This window comes from Carassius carassius, chromosome 42 (assembly GCF_963082965.1).
Source record: "Carassius carassius chromosome 42, fCarCar2.1, whole genome shotgun sequence".
Lineage (NCBI taxonomy): Eukaryota > Metazoa > Chordata > Actinopteri > Cypriniformes > Cyprinidae > Carassius > Carassius carassius.
In genome coordinates, this window is record NC_081796.1 from 16,038,793 (window position 1) to 16,062,960 (window position 24,168).

At 39.1% G+C, this 24,168-nt stretch overlaps 1 protein-coding gene across 1 annotated transcript in view; it reads left to right on the forward strand.

Annotated features, from left to right (window-relative positions):
* Nucleotides 1–24,168, forward strand: part of LOC132123818 (phosphatidylinositol 3,4,5-trisphosphate-dependent Rac exchanger 2 protein-like) — a 141,764-nt gene that overhangs the window by 105,676 nt on the left and 11,920 nt on the right. Inside the window, exons 36-37 of the mRNA XM_059534496.1 lie at nt 12,201–12,267; nt 14,251–14,441. Coding sequence (XP_059390479.1) covers nt 12,201–12,267; nt 14,251–14,441 — 258 coding nt within the window. The remainder of the gene's footprint in view (nt 1–12,200; nt 12,268–14,250; nt 14,442–24,168) is intronic.

Genomic DNA, 24,168 nt, shown 5'->3' on the forward strand with positions numbered 1-24,168 from the left:
TGAGAGATGCAGAGGATTTATTACCCAGTGTACTCTGGCCTTTCAACTACAACCAAGTAGTTTTCCCACTGAGAGCAGTAAGGTGGCCTACATCATTACTCTCCTCACTGGTAAGGCGCTCGAATGGGCATCAGCTTTGTGGGACCAGAAGTCTCCACTAACCACAAACAGTCAACAGTTCATCATGGAGATGAAGAGAGTTTTCCAACATCCAGCCAGTGGAGGTGATGTCGATCTTCGCCTGCTGAATCTCTCTCAAGGTACCCGGAGCGCAGCTGAGTTCACCATAGAGTTTCGCACTCTGGCGGCTGAGAGTAGATGGGATCAAAGAGCCCTAAGAGCGACCTTCCACCACGCTTTGTCATCAGAGCTCAAAGACGAGTTGGCATTCCGAGACCCTGCCCCTGACCTTGAGTCCCTCATTGATGTAGCTATCCGGGTTGACCATCGCCTCGGAGAACGCCAGATAGAGCGGCAGCGGGAGACCAGCTTATTTGAGGCCAACAGTCCTGTTAAATTATCTCCTCCTTTTGTGGACATGGATGAACCCATGCAGTTGGGAGGAACTCGGATATCCCAGTCCGAACGTAATAGGAGGATGAGAGACAGATGCTGCCTCTACTGTGGCAAGCCAGGACACTTTCGTGCCAGCTGTCCTGAGCTTTCGGGAAAAGCCAAGTCTCGTCCTGGAGTAGGGGGGCCTGGGCGAGAATAGGAACCATCCCCTGCTCAGCAACCTTAGGTTTGAAGATCCAGGCCACAATCACCATGGGCCAGCAACACCATCAAGTATGTGCCTTTGTAGACTCTGGGGCCGCCGGGAATTTTATGGACTTTAAGATGGCCCAAAGTCTTGCAATTCATCCTATGACTCTCCAAGAACCCCTTAACATTACTGCAGTTGATGGCAGCCCGCTGGGATCGGGTCGGGTCAGTCAATGCACGCCACCTCTTCAGTTAAAGATGGGGAACCATCAGGAATTGATTCAGTTTTTATTAATTTGTACTCCTAAACTCCCTATAATCCTCGGCTTCCCATGGGTGACTGATCATAACCCCAATATTGACTGGTCCAGAGGAGTTGTCACAGAGTGGGGAACACACTGCCAACTGTCAAATACTGCTTTCTGCTGTCCACCTGAGCTGAAGTCTGTCCAAGAATCAATGTCCGGCAATCCCAAGAGCAACTCCATCTTTAGGCTCAAAGCCCGTCCTTGGAAGTCATGGCTATTCCCAGGATCGAACCAGTCACTTTTAAGCCCCCTCTTTACCCTCCCGAGCCATTCCGAGTTCCCCCGGAATACATGGACCTCCTCGAAGTCTTTAGTAAGGTCCAAGCTGCCACACTGCCCCCCCACAGATCATACGACTGTGCTATTGAGCTGATGCCAGGAACTTGCCCACCCCGTGGAAGGCTCTTTTCCCTCTCATTCCTCATCTGGACGGACCATCAAAATCTCACCTACATTCGAGATGCCAAGAGGTTAAACTCACGACAAGCCCGTTGGGCCCTTTTTTTAACCGGTTCAACTTCATTCTCTCTTATCGCCCAGGTTCCAAGAATCTCAAGCCAGATGCACTCTCAAGGCAGTTTGAACCACCTGAGAGGGAGTTGTGCCCAGAACCCATCCTCCCCGCAGCCAGGGTGATAGCCCCCATCCAGTGGGATATTGAGACCGCTGTCCGTAGAGCCCAACAGCAACAGCCTGGTCCAGGTAATGGCCCTGTAGGGCGTCTCTTTGTCCCAAATTGTATGCGCTCTGAGGTCCTGCAGTGGGCACATGCATCCCTCCCCTCCGGGCACCCGGGAACCACTAGAACCTGCAAGCTGGTTCAGAGGAAGTTTTGGTGGCCCAAATTACAAAGAGATGTTAGGGCCTTTGTCTCTGCCTGTCCAGTGTGTGCCCACTGCAAGGAGTCAAGAACTCACCCTCATGGTTTACTGCACCCACTGCCTATCCCAAGATGGCCATGGTCTCACATCTCCCTGGATTTCGTCACAGGTTTGCCCCCATCTCAGGGAAACACAGTAATTCTGGTGGTGGTAGATAGGTTTTCTAAGACTTGTCACCTCTTACCCATGCCCAAACTCACCACAGCTAACCAAACTGCAGAACTTCTGATGAAACGTGTGTTCAGAATCCACGGCTTTCCCCAGGATATGGTTTCTGATCGGGGGCCACAGTTTACATCCCGGTTTTGGAAGGCGTTTGGCCGGCTCATTGGGTCCTCCATCAGCATGTCCTCTGGCTTCCACCCCCAGTCCAATGGACAAACTGAGAGGGTAGATCAGGACATTGAGAAGACCCTGAGGTGCCTGGTTGCTGACAACCAATCCACTTGGAGCTCTCGTTTAATTTGGGCTGAATTCGCTCCTAACACTCTGTACCATTCTTCTTTAGGCATGTCCCCCTTTGAGTGTCTCTATGGATCCCCCCCCCCTTTGTTTCCTGGACAGGTGCCAGAGGTTGACACCCAAGCTGCCACACAGCTTGTCCGTCGTTGTCGACTTTCCTGGAAGAGGGCCCGTGCAGCCCTAGTGAGGGCGGCACGACTCCAACGGAGGCAGGCTAACCGAAGGAGGAGAGCAGGACCCTCATTTCATCCAGGACAAAGAGTGTGGCTCTCTACCCGAGATCTTCCCTTGCGAGTGGAATCCCGTAAGCTGGCTCCAAGATACATTGGTCCCTTCAAGATCCTCAAAGATTAATCCGGTTTCCTTTCGTCTTCTCCTGCCCAGGTCCATGAAAATCCATCCTACTTTCCATGTTTCTCGATTAAAACCAGTTGTTTGTTCCACTTTGTCTCCAGCCAGTAAATCTGCCCCAGCTCCTCGCATGATTGATGGTCAGCCAGTGTACACCGTCCGCAGGCTGCTGGATTACCGCCGGGTACGTGGAAGGGCTCAGTACTTGGTAGACTGGGAGGGTTATGGCCAAGAGGAGGGGACCTGGGTTCCAGCTCGGGATATCTTGGATAAGGCTCTCATCTCAGACTTTCACCAAGCCCAAGGAGTCAATCTAGGGAACGTCAGGAGCCGTTCCTAGGAGAGGGGATCCTGTAATGGGCTCATATCTGCATTGCTGTTTTCATCCTGGCCTGCAGGGGACACTCTCAATGAGTACTGTGTCATGTTCCCTCCAGAACTGCAGATGGCTCTTGCCCTATGAACTCTAGCCCTATGGTCTCTCCGCTCCTCCAGAGGGCGTCATCGCCCCGTACCATGTCCCGGGCTCTGCTCATCAGCGTTGATTCCTCACACCTGTGTTTGACCCTTTTATAAGTCTGTTTGTTCCCTGCTATTGTGTTCAGTCTTGAGCCTATGCTTCCTGTGTATCCAGTTGCTAAGTTTGATTGTGCTTGTATTTTTGGACCCTTGTGTCTTTTTTTGTTTAATGGTAGCTAAGTTTGCTACGTTTATTTTGTACTTTGTTTTTTCTAGTAAAGATTATTGTTACTTTTTGAAGATTCAAGCCCCTTGGCCTTTTTGCTCTTCCGCTCTTGGGTTTAACAGTCTGGGAGTAGCTCAGTGAGTAAATTCACTCTTGGTGCACCAGAGACCCGGGTTCAATCCCTGCTTAAGGCAGCCTCGTTACAAAATTACTGATTACTCCTTTTAAAAGTAATCACGTTACTGTTCTGATTACTTTAAATAAAGTAATTAGTTACATTACTAGTTACATTACCTTCTCTCTATGATATTTATGAAATCCCAGCATACACGCTCTTGATAAAAATGTGTTATTAAAGCATCAAAATTCACAAAACACTGTTATTTTTAACTAAAGCAAGCGGCTGCTGCAGGCATGGTTTGGCAGAATGCAAGCAAAGAGCAGTGCATTTATAATCTCTAAAAGACATCTCAGACAGTTCATGCAATCTCAAAAATCTCTGTTATACAATAAATATATGCATAATTAATATTTCATTTTGTGTGTTTATAATGAGAGAAAACGTGAGCATGCAAATTTCAGCACTGCATTGCTCAACGCTGCAAACACGTGTTATAGCCTAAATAGAAACTCTGCATACACTTGAGCCTGCTTATCATTTACAATTTATATTAGTTCATGTTGCTTTTGTGCAATAGATGAATAACAATTTATTTGTTTTAGATATTTTATGTTTAGATATTTATATTTTACTGTGGTCCCGTCAATCAGTTTACTCTCCCGAATCCAGCACACACCTATCACCTATTACCTATGCACTCTGTTGCGTCGGGTATCACGGGAGAAGGTCTCTGATCCACTGGCTCTTGACCTGACATTGCGTGTGCTACATCCTTTTTTTTTTACAATCTCTAGTTTATAAAACACTGCATTCTGTCAGCAATGTAATGCAGCAGTAACGTACAGAGACCTCGGCTTGTAACTGTACTCTAATTACTATTTTGAAAATTATAACGCGTTAGATTACTCTGTTACCGAAAAAGTAATTAAATTACAGTAATGCGTTACTAAATAACACGTTACTGCCCAACACTGGTTATAGATATATGTTACTTTAGCATCACCATGATGAAACAAAGGCATATTTGCATTGAACCCAGATGAAACGTATTGTATATTGCTGTTCAAATGTGAAGTGCATTAGTTCTGACATGACTGTTGTTGCTCATCAGAGTAAAGCCAGCAGATTGACTCAGCGGTCTTACCACAAAGACCCACCATCTGTCTTTACAAAAAAACATCTTAAGCATATGCCAGGAAATATTTGGGCTATAATTTCAACTACACTGGAGTCAGTGTGTCCGTGTTTACATCTTTAAGGAGATCTTGAAGTCATGTATTATCTCCAGAATTTATTTAAGTCAGCCTATAGAGACAGAGCACAACGCGACATAATCTGAAGACCACGCCCACTGGGGTGGAAAACAATCCAACGCCCTCCACTGACTTTCTATTTACTATTTTCTATTTCTATTTTGTTGTGTTTATTTATTTATTTATTTATTTTTGGGGGGGGGGGTCAACAGCTTATAAAAACATATTTGGGCATGGGCTATGTCTCTATACTGACTGATGAGGTCACTGCAATCATCAAATAATTAACCTGATCAGAAAAAAAACAAACACGTCAGGTCTCATGCAAATGGGAGTTTTGCAATTATGTGCCTTTCCGTTTAAATTAATATAAATTCAAGTATCAATGATTGACTGATTTTAATGTGCTTTTAGTTTCATCATTAACTTTTGCTGTTGTCCTTTTTTTTTTAAGCACCCTTTTAAAACATTACGCCAGAAATACAAACATATGGAAATGTATGTAATGTAATATCCTAAAACCGATATGTACTTATATACACACTTCCGTTCAGAAATGAATATATATACATTTTCAATACTGATAAGAATGAAAGATATTTCAAGAGCACCAAATCAGCATTTTAGAATTATTTCTGAAGGATCATGTGATGAAGACTATGTAGTGGCTGCTGAAACTGTCTTGTTTGGCTAAAATGTCTACAAATTCTTAACGGATCAATTTATTTGGGAAGTAACACTGCAATGCTATGGCAGATTTGTTTTAAGTACAAACAAAACTTTTTATACACAGTCATATATGTATCGTAGAGAGGGAGAGAGAGAGAGAGATCACATGGCAGAAATAGCAAGAATGAAAATTGACAAAAGTGGTTTGAAAGTTGCAGCTGGAATACAGGTAGACTGAGAGACACAGGTAGACTGGCAGAAGTGGTTATATGATATGCTTCAGAGCTACTCCTTTATTTGTTGTAAATATGTCTTCATTTGTACTACATTCAAATCTACATTCAAAACTACATTAGCTCATATTTGCAGCTTTTGAAAAAGCCCATAGAGTTGATGTCAGCTCCACTTGTGTCTTTTTTTCCTTGGAAGCACATTTGGACACAGCACAGTACTCCTTTTCATGTGGAATGGAAATTAAAATAGTTTGATTACAGTTGGCACATTTAATCAAATCCATGTCTCATCTGGTAGTTTTGAAGCGTTTTCTAAGTCAAGTTTATGTCCAGTTCATATCGAGTTCATCCTCAGTTTCCCTTTCATAAACAGTACTTCAAAGTGTGGAATCAAAACTGCTCTTAATACACCCAGTAAGTCACTAATACACTTGAGACCTTGATGTGGCAACTGATCTGTATGTGGTGACTGATTTTTCTGATGAGGAACAGCCAAAAAGAGCCAGCCAGCTTCTTTTAAGTCATTTGGGCTTCATTTCAAGCTCTGCGGATTGTTAGATTCATACTACGAGCTTGTAGACTAAAAATACACTTGGTTTTTGATTGTTCTCCTAAACAAGGCGTTCACAGCTGATTTGAAATCTAAACTCTTTGAAATCTAAGTTCTAGATTTTTCTCTAATTTGACATCTAAGTTCTTTGTTTTTTGCTGAGTTACTGAAGTGTGACTTGTTTGTAGTGGTCTCTGCGGTGCGAGTCATGTGGATGTGGTGGGTTTGATACAGATGGATAGCTCGTTCTTGTAGCACTCTAGACGAGTGTTAGATTTCTGCAATGAGGGATGTGTGTTAGACAGCTGGATTAATGGCTGTACTTATCAGCTGGTAAAAACTCAACGCTTGGCTAATAACATGTCTAGAAGTTGGTGTAAGAGCTGAAATCAGTTGAGCGATCTGCTCTTAATGGGAAGACACTTAAACATGGGCTAAAATATATGTGTGTGTGTCTGTAAGAGTGCTTTTGTGCCAGCTTGGAAGGAACCACCATGACATCATGTTTGTAAATCTGTAATTAGTTAAAGTTTGTTGAGGTCATGATTTGGGTCATGATGGCAGTTGAGGCACAGTGCTATTTATAGATTTATTGGTCGACTTAAAGCCATGATGGCCTGGCAACCTGATAATGACCATGATGCAATGGTGAACTCAGAGAAACCCAATAAAAACAAACCACACTGGCAGAGGTCACAATATTAGCCAAACTTAAATTAAATGTTAGACCATGGGTGTAAAATAATAATAAAAAAAGAAAAAAAAAGAAAAAAAAACATTTCCAAAACATAGTCATGAAAATAAAGAAAACTCTTTGAATGAGAAGGTGTGTCCAAACTTTTGGTCTGTACTGTATATGTATATATATATATATATATATATATATATATATATATATATATATATATATACTATCATGGTCCCAGTGAAGCACACTGTATTCATGCATCAGTGTGTAATCATCCCTAAAGACCCAAAAGCACACTGGGACTGGGTAATGCTTGTGAAATACTGTAGGGTCAAAAGTGATGTTTTCTTTAGGGTTTAAGATGAAACGGTGGCTGCAATTTGCTTTTAGACCCAGAGAACAGAGGTGCTGCGAGATTGGCCCATCCTTGGATCCTTTCCAGCATTTCCATTAAAGTCTCGCACAAGAGCCCATGGAGAGAAAACACAGGCCATCAGTTACTGCTCAGTGTGCCTTAAAGTAAAGACCACTGCTGAGTTACGACTCCTACAGGAGGGACCCACATTCACCACACACAGACCAGTACAGCAGATCACATTCTAATATAGATAACACTGTCCTCTGTTTTAATGGATTACATTTGCCTGCATGAATAGTTGCCTTTAATCGCAGTAAGCCAACCAGAACCAGATATCCTTTTCACAGTACAGGGGGTTTTGTTGTTATGCACTACCTTTGATAACATTTTACGCTACTTGACTCTAAGCAATGTCTCCACAGGCCTCTTCCATTGTTTCCAATATGTTTTCCCATAAAGGTTTCGATCATAAACTTTCAACAGCCATGCAGAAAAAGGAATTGAGGAATGGGGAGTATGCTGGATCCCTTGCTTCATGCTGGAACCAAAAAGATGTTTAAGGAAATCCAAGAGATGTTGTGTGTTGTAAGGGCCCAAGGTAGCATGATGGTGGAGAACCCCATGGTGACTGATGGCAGCGCACAGTGTCACATTGCCCCCATGCTGGCCAGGGACCTCCACAATGGCACACCATCCAATAATGTTCTACCCCCCTACTCCTCCTTTTAGTTATATTACTGTAAACCCAGCCATTCATGCAGAGTGTCTCTGCCATCAAACTTGAACATGTTCTGCGAAAAGTTGTTTTGAATACAGTACATGTGTTCAGTAAGCAATAAGAATCCCTTTACCTGTAAGAGTACATTGTCAAATCACAGCACTACAGTAAATTACATATTAGTGAGTTAAACTTAATACTTGCACATAATACACTCGCTGATTCTTGACCTGCTCTGAACTCCTTTCAAAAGGCACCCTATATACTTGATTCATTCGAAGTCTGTTACGATGCAGGATTTAGTCAATTGTAGAAATACGTATAAGATCAAATGAAGGCATGTTGATCTTCAATAATTCTTCTCTGAATTTCATGAAGTCTAATTGCGTTATAAGAAATGACCATACGTTTTCTGCCTCCCCAGGCAGTCACCTCTCAGTTCTGCAAAAATACAGTAGGCTACATATAAGAATAACTAATACTGAGCAACAAATCAATTTGACAGTTATGAGTTAAGGATGTACAGCATTTGATACAGTACTGTACACAAAATAAATATTAAGGTTCTCTCATCTAAATATAAAATATTTCTAAATTATTAGATTACTGCACAGTGTCGTTGACAAATATCAGGTGCCTGTTTTCTTCTCTAAACGTTTGAATGATATATGCGACTGTGATTCAGTTCACATTTGGCTGAACTCGTTGGCAAGCTTCCCTCGTGGTTATCCCATGCACAAGAACATGGTCAACTACTGTTGCCCATATTTTGACAGGAACAAGTGTTCTTTGGCCCCTTCCCCTTTTGTTTCCAACCTCTTTCTGCTCTTGGGGTCCATTTTCCAAAGCAAATAATCACCTGTGGCCATTTTTAATATTATCTGGGATTCTGATGGGTGTGTCATTGGTGGGTTAGCAATCGAGAAAAACTGTAATATCATTGGACCCCACTGCAGTCTGATCGAGACCCTGATGAGGACAACAAGCATGCAGATGAGCTTCCCTGAGATGGTTTCTAACAGTTTGTGCAGAAATTATTTGGTTATGCAAACTGATTGTTGCAGTAACTGTCTCGGTGGCTGGTCTCAGATGATCTTGGAGGTGAAGATGCTGAATGTGGAGGTCTTGGGCTGGTGTGGTTACATGTGGTCTGCAGTTGTGAGGCCAGTTGGATGTACTGCCAAATTCTCTTCCTTTGGAGACAGCTTATGGTAGAGAAATGAACATTCAATTTACCAACAACAGTTCTGGTGGACATTCCTGCGGTCAGCATGCCAATTGCACGCTCCCTCAAAACTTGCGACATCTGTGGCATTGTGCTGTGTGATAAAACGGCACATTTTAGAGTGGCCTTTTATTGTGGCCAGCCTAAGGCACACCTGTGCAATAATCATGCTGTCTAATCAGCATTTCGATATGCCCCACGTGTGAGGTGGATGGATTATCTCGGCAAAGGAGAAGTGCTCACTAACACAGATTTAGACAGATTTGTGAACAATATTTGAGAGAAATAGGCCTTTTGTGTACAGAGAAAAAGTCTTAGATCTTTGAGTTCAGATCATGAAAAATGGGGGCAAGAACAAGTGTTCCATTTATAATTGTGTTCAGTGTATTTCAAAATATGTGGCATGTACAGTACAATTGTATTCATTTTAATATACTGAAGTAAAATATAAAACTGTAAAATGAATGTAAAAAATGTAGGATGGTATTTTGTGGGAACATCTCTCACCCCTACATGTACCTTCAAACACACCCCCTGTCAGTTCAGTGTTCTCAGTAGTGAAGTGTTGGCATGAGTTGGTGTCTCTGCCGTGAAACTGAACAGCGGATGGGCGATTGACCTAGTAACATAAATCGTCAGATTCATCTGGTGCTGCTTGAGCCTGCCAGACTTGGATGTTTAGTTTTGTGATGCGTTAAGGCCCGTTCTGCCCGTCTGGTGCGTGGTACTTTGAGTGGCACAGCAGGCTATTATTTTAAATCAGTGGACTCTTTAGTCAAAGTCTGAAGTGAGAGGCACACTACATCAAACTGTACTGGTGCAGAAAAATCAGGTCGTGAATCACAGTGACTTAAAGGAACAGTTCAAACCTTTTTATTTTGTGTGAAAAAAGAAAGTTTGTTTCTTGATTGAAACAGATTTGGAGAAATTTTGCATTACTTCACCTGCTCACAAATGTATCAACAATCAATTAACAGATTGTTATTAACAGGTATTATTATTTATTTTTCCACTGGAGCAAGCTTTATTTCAATTTACAAGACATTAAATGATAATCTGTGCTCTTGTCAATCAGTTAAGGATTATTGTGATGTTTTTATCAGATGGATGAACGGCACCCATTCACAGCTGAGAATCTGTTAGTGAGCAAGTGATTTAATGCAGAATTTCTCCAAATCTGTTATGATGAAGAAACAAACTAATCTACAGTACATCTTGGATGACCTTAGGATTTTAGCCAACTTTTACTGGCATAGCACAACTTTGTTCTTTATTTACCCCCTCATAATAAATTGTGTTTATAATAATATGTGGCTTTCATACTTTTCTCTCATAAACAATCCTCGATAGATTTCATTCAAACTCGGTGTGCCCCTGGGTTACATAGCACTTTTAAAATCCTGCTCTGATGTGGCCAGGCAAGGACATCTTTGGAGACTTTGCTGATGGATGTGGCCATGGCTTACTCTGAGACTTTAGGCCATCTGCAGGAAGGGTGACATGGACTTCAGAGGCTGGAACTTCACATAAATGATCAAGCAGCCGGCACAGAACTGGTGGATTGTGAAGGTCTTGTGTCGGCAGTCTGCGAGGCATTTATCTTCCTGACTGAAATTACAGAGTTCAATTTCTTTTTGCCTCGTCTCCTTCTCTCTGTTTTTTTCTTTTTAACACTATGTTGTAGTCAGGGTCAGTAAATATCAAAAATATATATACTATATGTGTGTGTGTGTGTATGTGTGTATACTAGAAAAGTTTAATCATATCTTCTCACTGCTTTACAAATAAATATAATAAAATTAACATTTAAATGGGATATTAATAATAATAATTATAATAATTATTATTAATGTTAATACTTACTAATATTTACAAAGCCATTCAAAAGTTTGGTAATGAAACTAGTATACCATGATCACATACATCCCTTTGTATTACAGAGCATTGAAATGCACTTTGCAACAAATGTTGGGTGCTTTTGTAAATCAGTGGAATTCGTGTTTAAAGATCTTAGTGCTTTAAGCTGATGGCCTCGGATGCTTCTAAAGAACTTTGTTTAATGCTTTCCATTACACTAACGTGAACTGCCTCAATTATTATGCAGGGTGAGTAGGATCTTATGATGGCAGCTTATGATACATTTATTTCTTTGAGAGAGAGAATACCTGCGTTTGTAAACATCATTCGACTGTATTAATAGTCTCTAATAGTGCCACACTTCTAGTTTCACATTTCCATATAATATGCCCCAATCAGTCAAGGATTAATATCGTTGAATATTTAACAAAATTATTAATGTTGCATCAAATGAGAATATTATCGTGATAAATTTCTCCCCGGCTGGGTGCAGATGGCAGATTAATTTATCTTGACAATTAACATGTGCTTCAATATGCCAGAGAACCAGCACTACAAAATAGGCAGGATTTTGCATATTTACAATAAAAGGGTGATAAATTAAAAACAAAAAATTTAAATGAGATTATTCTGGGCTAGTCTGCCCATACTTATCAACCATATACTATATACAGTATAAACAAAATAAAATAATATGAAATAAAAAAAAAGATTATTATTTATATAGAAATAATTTCAAATAAATAATAAAACAATTATGCTTTAAGTTTATTATTATTATTATTTTATTTATTTAATTTTTTTTTTTTTTTTACATATTTGTATTGACCAGAAAACAGTCACATTCATTCTCTTTCAACTACTTTACTGCCACCTATGTCCGTTATGGTTATTGCAGGCAGAAATTGACATCTGGAATGAATCCCAGAGTACTGTTGATATGTGTTGTTTCAAAATAGAGTTCCCAGTTGCTTTGTTTGTAGAATAAAGAATTCTTGCAACCAGCTTTTTTTATGTAAATTAAATCCAAAATTATATTTTACAGCACAACACATGTAACTTGTATATGTAATCATTGGTCTTTGAATGTTCATTGCTTACACTAATACCTGTATGTCTGTATTAATCATCCATAGGGCCTTTTATCTGGATAAATCGAACCTTTCCCACAGCTCAGCTCCCAAAGCAGCCTTCATGGACAAGGTATGTGCTATCACTTACTATAGGATCTGAGCGGACTTGTGGGAAGTCTGTGTTTACGGCAGTGAAGCTAGTTATTTATTGAATGCATTTATTGATTCTAAATAATGAAAAAAGGAACCTGCTGAGTTAATGACATTTCTGTCATTAATTGCTTACGTTCATGTCATTCCAAACCCAGATGTTCTTATTTTTTGAGTGAACAACAAAAGGTGAATTTTCAAAAATCTTCAGAGTCACTCAGTTCATTCGAGAATGATTTGTGAGTCAGTGAGTTGAATCCAAGAAACAAATCAGTCCAGTTTGCAAATTATTTTGTTCCTTTGAGTCAATTATTTTAAATAAACCAGTTGATAAACCAGTTCACAAGCTAGACTGAATGATTAATTCAGGAATCGGACTGATTCGTTCCTCGAGTTCAACTCACTGACTAAATGATCCATTCACAACAGTTCACAAGCTAGATAGGCTTGTTTGAGATGTGCCTTGCCTCGCCTGAAATGTAGGCGAGAGTAGGCGGCTGCAGTAAGGGGAGGGGTCAAAGAAGACCTCTGAAGTCGGACACTTCCTGAATCTCGCTGTTTTGTCGCCTGCAATTGTCAGCAATGGAGGAGATCGCATTCGCGTTTTTTTATCACAGACAAAGTGGATGTAATCGAAATACCACTGTTTTGTCATCATGTGCATCAATTCCTTTGTTCTGCTGAACACAAAAGAGGAAATTTAGAAGAATGTTTGAAAACAAGCAGGTTTCTGCCACCATTTCATGTGCAAGTCTTCAGAATTTCTTCCCTCGTTTTAAGACAGACCCTGATACTTCTCAGATGAAACCACACAAAGATGAGGCATAATGGCTAAACAGCCCATTTAGATATGTATGTGTGCATGTATATTTTTAATGGATTGATTTATTAATTCACACAAACATACAATAGAATAAAGTGAAAATTACAAGGAAGATTTCTAATTAAGAGAACATTTAAATAAAATAAACGCATGTCCTAATTCTTAACTTCACTAGGCGTGTTTTGTTTTTGTTTAGTTCACATGTAAATATAAATAAATAAATGGGTAATCTAATTCTTCGAATAAAGGGAAAATGTATCAGTTGACCTTCTCAGCCAATGAGCATGAAGCTGTGTTGTCAGTCATTCGTTTCCCATCATGCTTTTGAACAGCGCAGTCGGTGGAGAGCAACTGCACTCTACTGCTCAATCCGACACAGCCGCCTCGCCGTCAAGAGAGTTTTTTGGCACACGTCAGCATGACATCAAAGCAAGGCGACGTAACTCGTACACTTTTCTAACCGGCATGCATCTCGCGGTGATCACCGGTGATCGGTTCTGCGCATTCTGCGATTCTTGCTAATCTCTAACAAGCCTATTGATTAATTCAGGAATCAGACTGATTCGTTCCTCGAGTTCAACTCACTGACTAAATAATCCATTCACAACAGTTCACGTCAAGTCAAGCAGCTCACTTAAGAAGATTTCACGGCATCGTATTACTTGAATTATAGAATACAAATCAGCTGAACCTCTCTTATTTATTTATTTATTTATTTGTTTAATCGTTTTTAGTTTTTTTATTCGTTTGTTCATTCATTCATTTATTTTTGCTTGGTCACTATGAACTGTCATTGTATGGTAAAGGATTCCAGCTGATTTTCACAGATGAAGGCAAATTATATGTACTCTTAAAAATAAAAGCTCTTGTTCTACGAAGTAACTTGAACATCCATGGAACCTTTGCTTTGCACAAAAGGTACTTTAGAGTGGAAAAAGGGTCTTTGGATTATTAAATGTTCCTTGTATTAAGAAAAAATTGGTTCTTCTATGCTATTGCTGTGAAACTCTTCTACTGGAACTTTGATTTTTCAGACCGTGGGTTTGGAACATCAGAGTGTGATGAGAGAGTTATCCTTTTTGGTTGAACTATTCCTTTGACATGTAATGTTATTGCAATGTTATTCTTTTTCTTTTGTAGCTGATGCGTCCTCTGAATGCTCTGGATGAGTTGTACAGACTGATGGAAAATTTTATCTCATGTCGGCGGACGGCTGCGTGCCAGTTCACAGCCTGTGGAGCGTCTGGAGTCGGGCTGCTCACCGTGGCCTCGGAGCTTTGCAGCCGCCTGGGAGCGTGTCACATCGTCATGTGTAACAGCGGAGTACACCGGTCAGCCTGGGTTACACACACATACACTCACACTCCTCCTTTCCCTTCTGTCCGACAGGCATCAGGCATTCTCCAAGGACGCTGTCTAAGTGGAACACTTCTGTTTTTCCCTCCCCTATCCTTTTATCCTTCTGTCTGTAGCTCGGAGCAATTTACTTCCTGTCACTTATGTCCTTTATCCTGTTTTCCTCTCTGCAGCCTCAATCTTTCTTCAGTTTTGGCTGGGGTTTTTTGGGGGGGGTTTATGTCGATTGTTCTGTTGCAGTCTTTCTCTTTTCAGTCTCACCTCATCATACAATCTAATATTCAATTTCCTCTTTTGTATGAATATGTAATAACCCTCATTACATGCTCATGTATCATTCCATAAATACACCTTTCTCTGTACTAATCATTCATCCAAAGCAATTGTGAATATTCAGCATCTCAGATCTACATTTAGAAGGTCTCACTTAATCTTTTCAGAGATGGTCCAGACAGCTCTATTTCTCTAAGGGCTGATTTGTGAATATTAAATGAAGGGACACATTTTATTAAATTCAAGACCAATTTTAGTATCACCCAGAGGTGATGTACTTACTTCCTGAAGTCAGCAGTTCAAGTTCTTTTGTTAGTCATTTTCTAGTCTGGGTGTGGTATTTTTTTTTTATGTTTCTTTAATTTTAATTCTCTTATTCGGGCCTAGGCCGCATTAATTTGATCAAAATACATATTACAATTCATATTATTACAATTTAAAATATTTTTCTATTTCAGTATATTTTAAAATGTAATTTATTCCTTGTGATTTTAAAGCTGAATATTCAAGTCATTACTCCAGTCTTTAGAGTCACATGACCCTTAAGAAATCATTCTAATATGCTGATTTGTTACCCAAGATACACTTCTTCATCATCACTGAATAGTTGTTCTGCTTGATATTTTTTTTGTGACTGTGATATATACCTTTTTTTCAGGATTCTCTGATGAATAGAAAGTAAAAAAATAGCATTCATTTGAAATGTGTAAAATTCAATTTAACTTTTTAAACTTAACGAAAGTGCCACTCAAAGAGCAGCATGCTCTCACTGACCCCCAAACTTTTGAACAGTGGTATGTATTACACTGATTGCAGTGGCGTGCACAGACCTCTGGAGGGGCAGGGGCAAATGGCATTACAAGGAGGATGATGGTTGGGGGGATGGGTAAGAATTTTTTAAGAATTATCATGATTTTATCATGATTGTTTGTCACGTAGGTTTTTTTTATTTTGCAAGCTGTGTGAGCATTACAGCCAAACTAATATCCCTATAATAAAAACAAAGCTTGTTACATTAAAGGGTTAGTTCACCCAAAAAGGAAAATTATGTCATTAACCCTCTTGAGTCGATTAACGCGTATATGCGTTATGAGTCATTTTCTCCTGATAACCCCGAAAAGAACTTGAATTACACTTTCAGTTTTGATCGTACACATACGAGCAATACATCAATCGAATCTGTAAAGGGTTTACTTTTTTTGTATACAGACATAATAACAACAGAACTTTGTGCACTTATAAAATAAAGATAACAAACAAGGTGTGCTGTCTGCAGCCTTTGTCTGCACTGATCTTCATTTACAAACACGTCATTAAATTGAACTGTAACTCCGTGAATACTCAACGAAGAGACATGAGAGAGATATCTATAGAAAGCCTGACATGTCTACTTTTAAACTAAAGTTCTGCCGAAAACAAATATTCTGTAATAAAGTAATTCATATGAAAACAACGCGATGTCTGTTTTTCACGTCTCCCTTCAATATCTTCTAATGTGACCAAGCCCCCGCGCTGAACGCTCTATTCAGATTCTAATGTTTCAAACTGAAGCGTGCGGCTTGAATACACCCATAACACAGCGAGACTGTTCTTTTTTTTTACTGTTTTTTTACTGTTTGCTTCGCGATGAGAGGAATAAGACATAATTCACCCCAAAAAGATGTGATGTGGTTGAGGATTTGAGATTTGGATTTCAAATAAATGTAACTGTAATAAAAGTGAAACAAACAATGCTGTTCTTTCAATTTATCCCCCTTAAAAAAACTGAAAAAATATTCTCAGCTCTTTTCAACATTAATAATAATAATAATAATGATGATGATAATAATAACAATAAATGTTTTTTTTGTAGAAAATAAGATTGTTAAAAGGATTTCTGAAGGATTGTGTGACAGGAGTAATGATGCAAAAAATTCAGTTTGAAAGTCAGCTTTGATTGTTCCTAATAAACTGTTTAACTGCACTCGCAAGTGGATATTAAATTATGTTGTGGGATAATTAAATATATTCTAAATAAACTACAAACATAAAATTATATAGATTTATTTTGTCCTCACATTCTTTCTTGTAACTCCTCCCTCTCTGTTGTGAGCGCATTCACTCCGAATGAATCATTCGATTTATCCGGTTCTTCTTGAACCAGTTTACCAATTCGAACTGAATCATTTGAAACGGTTCGCGTCTCCAATGAGCATTAATCCACAAATTACTTAAGGTGTTATCTTTTTTAACGTGGCTGACACTCCCTCTGAGTTAAAATAAACCAATATCCCGGAGTAATTCATTTACTCAAACAGTACACTGACTGAACTGCTGTGAAGAGAGAACTGAAGATGAACACCAAGCCGAGCCAGTAAACAAATGAAAGATTGATTTGTTCTTGAGTCAAGAACCAGGTGCATTACCAGTACACTGAACCGAGAACCGTTTCTGTCGGATGCATCCGATTTGAGAACCGAGGAGCTGATGATACTGCGCATGCGTGTTTCAGCATGAAGCAGACTGACACACAGCACATCTGAACCGAACTGGTTCTTTTGGTGATTGATTCTGAACTGATTCTGTGCTAATGTTATGAGTGCGTGTAAACCAAAGGCATGAATGAAGTAGTGTTAATTTCGTCAGACGAGACAAGACGAAATATGAAATATGCTGTGTGTAGGGAGCGACAGTTCTGCATGTTGCAGTATAGCGGCACCAGAACTGCAGCTGATAGAACGTGCGCTGCACAACAAAACCATATTTCTTCAAAAGCAGATCTTGGAGACATTCTTTTATCATCCATGATCAAAAACCTTCATATTGCACACCCCTTCCTTCTGAAGAAATTGCGGACCGAGGGCAGACCGGTCCACTTTAGCGTCGGACCTCAAAGGGGCAGGGGCTCAAGTCCCGACACTGGATACTGAGTTTTGGAGGACAGCCAGTTCTGAGAAGATTTACATTCGGTCACATTTGTATATAGGAAGCTTTACAGTGTGTTGAGATATATTCATTGGCATGATTTTTTAAATCCTTGCCCTAACTGGAAATTTTCAAGACCTATTTCACAAATCTGCTTGGAACGATTGTTCACCTTCATCGAAATTAGCTTTTATTCGTAATTTAATTTGTAAATTGTCTGTGTGTTGTTGTTTTGGTATGAATAATAATTCTCAGGATGTGAAGAGCAGGAGGGTGTTGACTTTTTATTGGCACTGCATGTTGCTGAAATGGTATTTCGATTTCAATTTCAAGGCCTTACACATGGCAACAAATATGGCAACAGATGCACAAGCATGCTGCTCTTTGAGTGGCACTTTTCTGGAGTGAATTGGATAAAAGCAGCATGAAATGTTCGCAGCATTGTTTGTGTTGGTTTGGGTATGACTAACTCACATTTGTACGCCAGGGTAATTGCAGGCCACATCTCAGCTTTTGTAGAGCCCCAGATGCTCAGACCTGCCAACTTTTACGGTCTTGTTTACCCCTCTAAACATGCCTTCATCAAACAAACACTCTCTTTATTTAACCTGCTTTTGCTCATAACCAACTGATAATTCCAGATAATCCTGTGTAAAACATGGTTTGGGGCATTTTTTCATATTTATAGTTTGTTTCAAGCCAATTTTTAGTAATAGTTGCTAAACTGAAGTTGTGTTAAATAGGTTTGCGTTGTACTGCTTGCAAGATATGTGAGAGTTGATGAATTAATTCCAAAGAGTAGAATTTCAGATGTGGTTATCCTGGGATAAAGGGATAGTTCATTCAAAAAATGAAAATTGTCATCAATTACTCACCCTCAAGTTGTTCCAAACCTGTATGAGTTTCTTCTGTTGAACATAAAATAAGATATTTAGAAGAATATGGGTATAACCAAAAAGTTGATGGACCCCATCGACTTTTATAGTATGGAAAAAATACTGTGGAAGTCAGTTGGAATCATCAACATTTTGGTTACTCACATTCTTTAAAATATCTTAAAATATCTGTGTTCAGCAGAAGAAAGAAACTCATACTCCTGTTCATTTTTGGATGAAATATCCACGTAATAAAACACCCAGTATGCATGATCTGCAGAGAATCAGCGTTTTTAGAATGTTATCCTTTTTATATACTTTTTTTCTGCCAAACAGCCTCAATCAACAGACAAAATGTGTGAGTTTCTGCTTTTAATGAAATTAAATAGTTGGAAAGACTCACAAGCTTTGCTTTAAACTGTTCACCTGCCAAATGTGGCTAAAGTTAAGTGAGAGCTGATGTCTATTTTATGGATAAATTTATTTTGCAATAAGGTTCACAATCAGTTAAGTTCAACTTAAACAGTTTGTGAAGCACATTTAACATTTACATTTACATTAAGTCATTTTGTAGACGCTTTTATCCAAAGCGACTTACAACTGTGGATTACATAAAGTGATTCTTCTTAAAGAGGCAAACAGACAAAGGAAGTGCTCGTAATACCAAGTTTCAGGCATCGTTCAAATACTGTAAGTATAAGCTAAAAAGGGAAGGAATAAATAAAGGGTTTTTCAGCTTTCACTTGAAAATTGTCAGGGATTCCGCATTACGGATCGGGTTGGTATGATCATTCCACCAGCCAGGAATGGTGAACGAGAATGTTCTGGAAAGTGATTTCGTGCCTCTCTGTGATGGTACCATGAGGTGTCGCTCACAAGCAGATCTCAGACTTGTGGAGGGGATGTCGATTTGTAATAGTGAGTGGAAGTAGGCCGGTGCTGAGCCTGTGGCTGTTCTATATGAAAGCATCAATGTCTTGAAATTGATGCGAGACGCAACCGGTAGCCAGTGCAAGGAGATAAAGAAAGGTGTAACATGGGCTCTTTTGGGCTCATTGAAGACCAGTTGTGCTGCTGAATTCTGAATCATTTATAGAGGTTTGATTGTACTTGACGGAAGTCCAGCCACAAGAGCATTGCTGTAGTCCAGCCTAGAAATGACAAAATCCTGGACAAGATGTTTTGCAGCATGCTCTGTTAGAAAGGGCTGATCTTTCTGATGTTGTGCAATGCAAACCAGCAAGATCGAGCAGACTTTGCAATGTGGCCTTTGAAGGACAGCTGATCATCAAAGATTACAACAAGATTTCTGAATGTTGATGGGGTGATTGTAGAAGAACCTAGCTGGATGGTTAAATCCTGTTGTAGTGGCAGGACATTTCAGCACAAATTATGTTGTGGAACTGTGATGCAGGCTTTGAGTTTGAATGTTTTATTGAACCCAACTGTAAACCCATAAGGATTGAAAAACTGTATTATGACTGTTTTATTGGCACAAAAAGCATGTACTAATAATTGGACCTCATAGTAATATATATATATATATATATATATATATATATATATATATATATATATATATATATATATATATATATATATATATATATATATACAGTACAGACCAAAAGTTTGGACACACCTCCTAATTCAAAGAGTTTTCTTTATTTTCATGACTATGAAAATTGTAGATTCACACTGAAGGCATCAAAACTATGAATTAACACATGTGGAATTATATATGGAATTATATACATAACAAAAAAGTGTGAAAAAAATGAAAATATGTAATATTCTAGGTTCTTCAAAGTAGCCACCTTTTGCTTTGATTACTGCTTTGCACACTCTTGGCATTCTCTTGATGAGCTTCAAGAGGTAGTCACCTGAAATGGTCTTCCAACAGTCTTGAAGGAGTTCCCCCGAGAGATGCTTAGCACTTGTTGGCCCTTTTGCCTTCAGTCTGCGGTCCAGCTCACCCCTAAACCATCTGGATTGGGTTCAGGTCCGGTGACTGTGGAGGCCAGGTCATCTGGCGCAGCACCCCATCACTCTCCTTCTTGGTCAAATAGCCCTTGATGCCTTCAGTGTGACTCTACAATTTTCATAGTCATGAAAATAAAGAAAACTCTTTGAATGAGAAGGTGTGTCCAAACTTTTGGTCTGTACTGTACAGTATATATATATATATATATATATATATATATATATATATATATATATATATGTATATATATATATGTTAGTGGTGGGCCGTTATCGGCGTTAACGTGCTGCGTTAACGTGAGATTCTTATCGGGCGATAAAAAAAATATCGCTGTTAATCTATTCTCAAAGTTGGGTTGGGAGCTGGGTCTATACTAAGCAAGCTATGATGACTTTCACCTTTATATTTTATATAACCGACTGGCTGAGGCCAGCCTAAAAAGATGCTCAGGACAGTTGACGGGCCACTGCTGCGCATCGTCATGAAATCTTATATTTTTCACATATTTTTAAGCCTTACCGCTTGTCGATTTAAACATTAAAGCATCCAAAAACATGACGCCGAAAAGCTGAACAGAGTAGCTGGTTACTTGCGCGCTGTATTCGGTTTGCACGAGAGAGATCAAGAGCCGTGTATCACGGACAGTGACACTGAATTGAGCTCTCTTCTGCGAAGTTCTCCTCGAAGTCCCTCCTGCACTTGAACGAACAAATAAAAATCGCAGTTTGAACAAACAAAAAGATGTGAAAGAGCCCAATTCAGTACTCGCGGTGTTCTGGTGTTCAGAGCTCACGCAGAGAAAGGTGTCTCAAAACACTTGAACATCGAATTTACTTATTTTTGCTCTTGTGCCGACAAATACATACAAACTATGTCAAAATATCCACCTTGGAAATTATGCTCGAAAAAACTGTCAGTTATTTCTAAAGTGAAAGTAAACAGTTGAGGAAAAAAAAATGGGATGTCTATTATATTAGATGCGTTCATTGTCTCTTAAAGTGACCGTGCCTAATTTAGCTACTGGCTGCTGTAATGTTAATCCAAGAAAATGAAAATGAAAATCACTCACTGCTCTTGACTGAATTACTTTGTAGTTTTAACAGTCAAACCAAAAATTATTCAGACACCAGATATAATTTTTGATATATATAGCAAAACTGTAACAATTTTGAAGGTGTCTGAATAAATGTAGGTTTGATTGTATATTTAATTTTTACATTGAAGACTATCCAGTGCTATTTTACATTTAATTATTTGGTTTCTGTACCTTGACACCTACAATCTTAAAAAAAAACTTAAATAAAAATAAACGAACATACAAATTAAACAATTTCAAAGGGCCCACAGGTACAACCTTCACCGGGTCCCCGTTAAAGGAACACTCTGACTTTTGGGGACTTTAGCTTATTCACAGTATCCCCCAGAATTAGATAAGTCCATACATACCTTTTTCATTTCTGTGCATTCTGTAAGTGTTATTTGACGCACCCACCGCTAGCCTAGCTTACCACAAAGACTGGATGTAAATGGATAATGGTAGCATAGTAATCCCAATAAGTGACAAAATAATGCAAACATTTTCCTATTTACATGTTGTGATCTGTATAGTCACAGTGTGTACAAATAACAAGGCTATGTGAGACAGAGACCATTTTTAATCGTATAAATACTGGGAACTATATTCTCACTAGGCGTAGGAGCACAGCTAACGTTACTTGGGCGGAGTGGCTACTTGGGCGGAGTGATTAGCGCAGCACCTGAGACGCGCCGTGCTGAGTAGCAGAGCGTTCGCTCAGAGTTGGATTAATAGAGTCAGCAATTACTAGATATTAAATTTATAGTTTACAATCATGGGTGTTCGCTGTATTGTAAAGAGCTGCGACAATAAACAGGGGAGACCAGGTAATACTTTGATGTTTCATAGAATTCCAACCAAAAACGCTGACCTGATGAATCGATGGCTACTTGTTCTGGGTATATATCCAAACACACCTGTAAACACCTTCACGAAGTATTTCGTTTGCTCTGAACATTTTACTGTAGACGACTATTTTGAAAAAATGCAAGTTGCCACACGGACCATGAAACGTGTGCTAAAGGATACAGCCATCCCATCGATAAAGACAGGACAAATTGGATCTCTTGTTGCTGCGGTAAGTGTTCCGTTATGTTTTGAGATGACTAACATTAGCCATACTGTAACAGTGCCATGTTCGGAATCTTGTCTTACAGCTTCCAAAGTTTGTAACTCCTCGTCTGTGTATTCTGGCTCAAAACTATATGGTTCTGGATCTTGGTTTTATACACAGTAAAATTCCTCTGAGTCTGACAATTCCTCAAAGTCAGCCATGATCACGAGTCCCGTCTAGCTAGTTAGTCACATTTGTTTTGTTTACGGAATCATCAACAGGGCGTCTCGTGTGGTGCGCTAACCACTCCGCCCAAGTAACGTTAGCTGTGCTCCTACGCCTAGTGAGAATATAGTTCCCAGTATTTATACAATTAAAAATGGTCTCTGTCTCAAATAGCCTTGTTATTTGTACACGCTGTGACTATACAGATCACAACATGTAAATAGGAAAATGTTTGCATTATTTTGTCACTTATTGGGATTACTATGCTACCATTATCCATTTACATCCAGTCTTTGTGGTAAGCTAGGCTAGCGGTGGGTGCGTCAAATAACACTTACAGAACGCACAGAAATGAAAAAGGTATGTATGGACTTATCTAACTCTGGGGGATACTGTGAATAAGCTAAAGTCCCCAAAAGTCGGAGTGTTCCTTTAACCCTATCTACGGCCCTGCTCATGCGTGTTTCACACATACTCCGTCTGCAGTGCGTATGCAGTGTGTATGCAGTCCGTGTGCATTACGTATGTGGTGCAGCACAGACTCGATGTGCTTTAACACAGGATGCGTTTGCAGTCCGCTACTCAGTACGTAAACGATCGCTGCACTGCTGCAGACGCAACGCTCCTGGAACGCAGCTGGAATCTGTTAACTTGGGTGCGTAAAAAAATATGCAACGCATACGCACTGCAGACGGAGTATGTGTGAAAAAGGCGTAAGGTTGTTTGCAACTTGTGCAATGTGGAATTATTTTACAGCTTTTAAAAAAACACTTTGTGATGCATTTTGGAAACAGGAGATGAGCCCCTTTTCTAATGCACCACCTAGCTTGATAAACCCCTTCTCAAAGACTTACATATTCTGAATGCCTTCGGCAGAATTCGAATGAGCCATTTTAATCTAGATTAATCTAGATTAATCTCAAGATCACAGTGAGATTAATCTAGATTAAAAAAATTAATCTATGCCCACCACTAATATATATATATATATATATATATATATATATATATATATATATATATATATATATATATATATATATATATATATATATATATATAAATAATAGCAGCCACACAGCAGTGTGTACTGAGCCTTCCATGGGCTTTATCAAATAATTATAATATATATAAAAGATTTTCTACATCATTTGTTTAATAATAAAAAAATAATAACAGAAACTTAAATCTTGCATTCTGTACTTAAAATAAAAAAATAAATTGAAGTATTAAAATTACTAACACTGAATAAATAAAAGTAAACCAAAATAAAAAAAATAAATTAAAGTATTATTAAAATATTTATAAAACT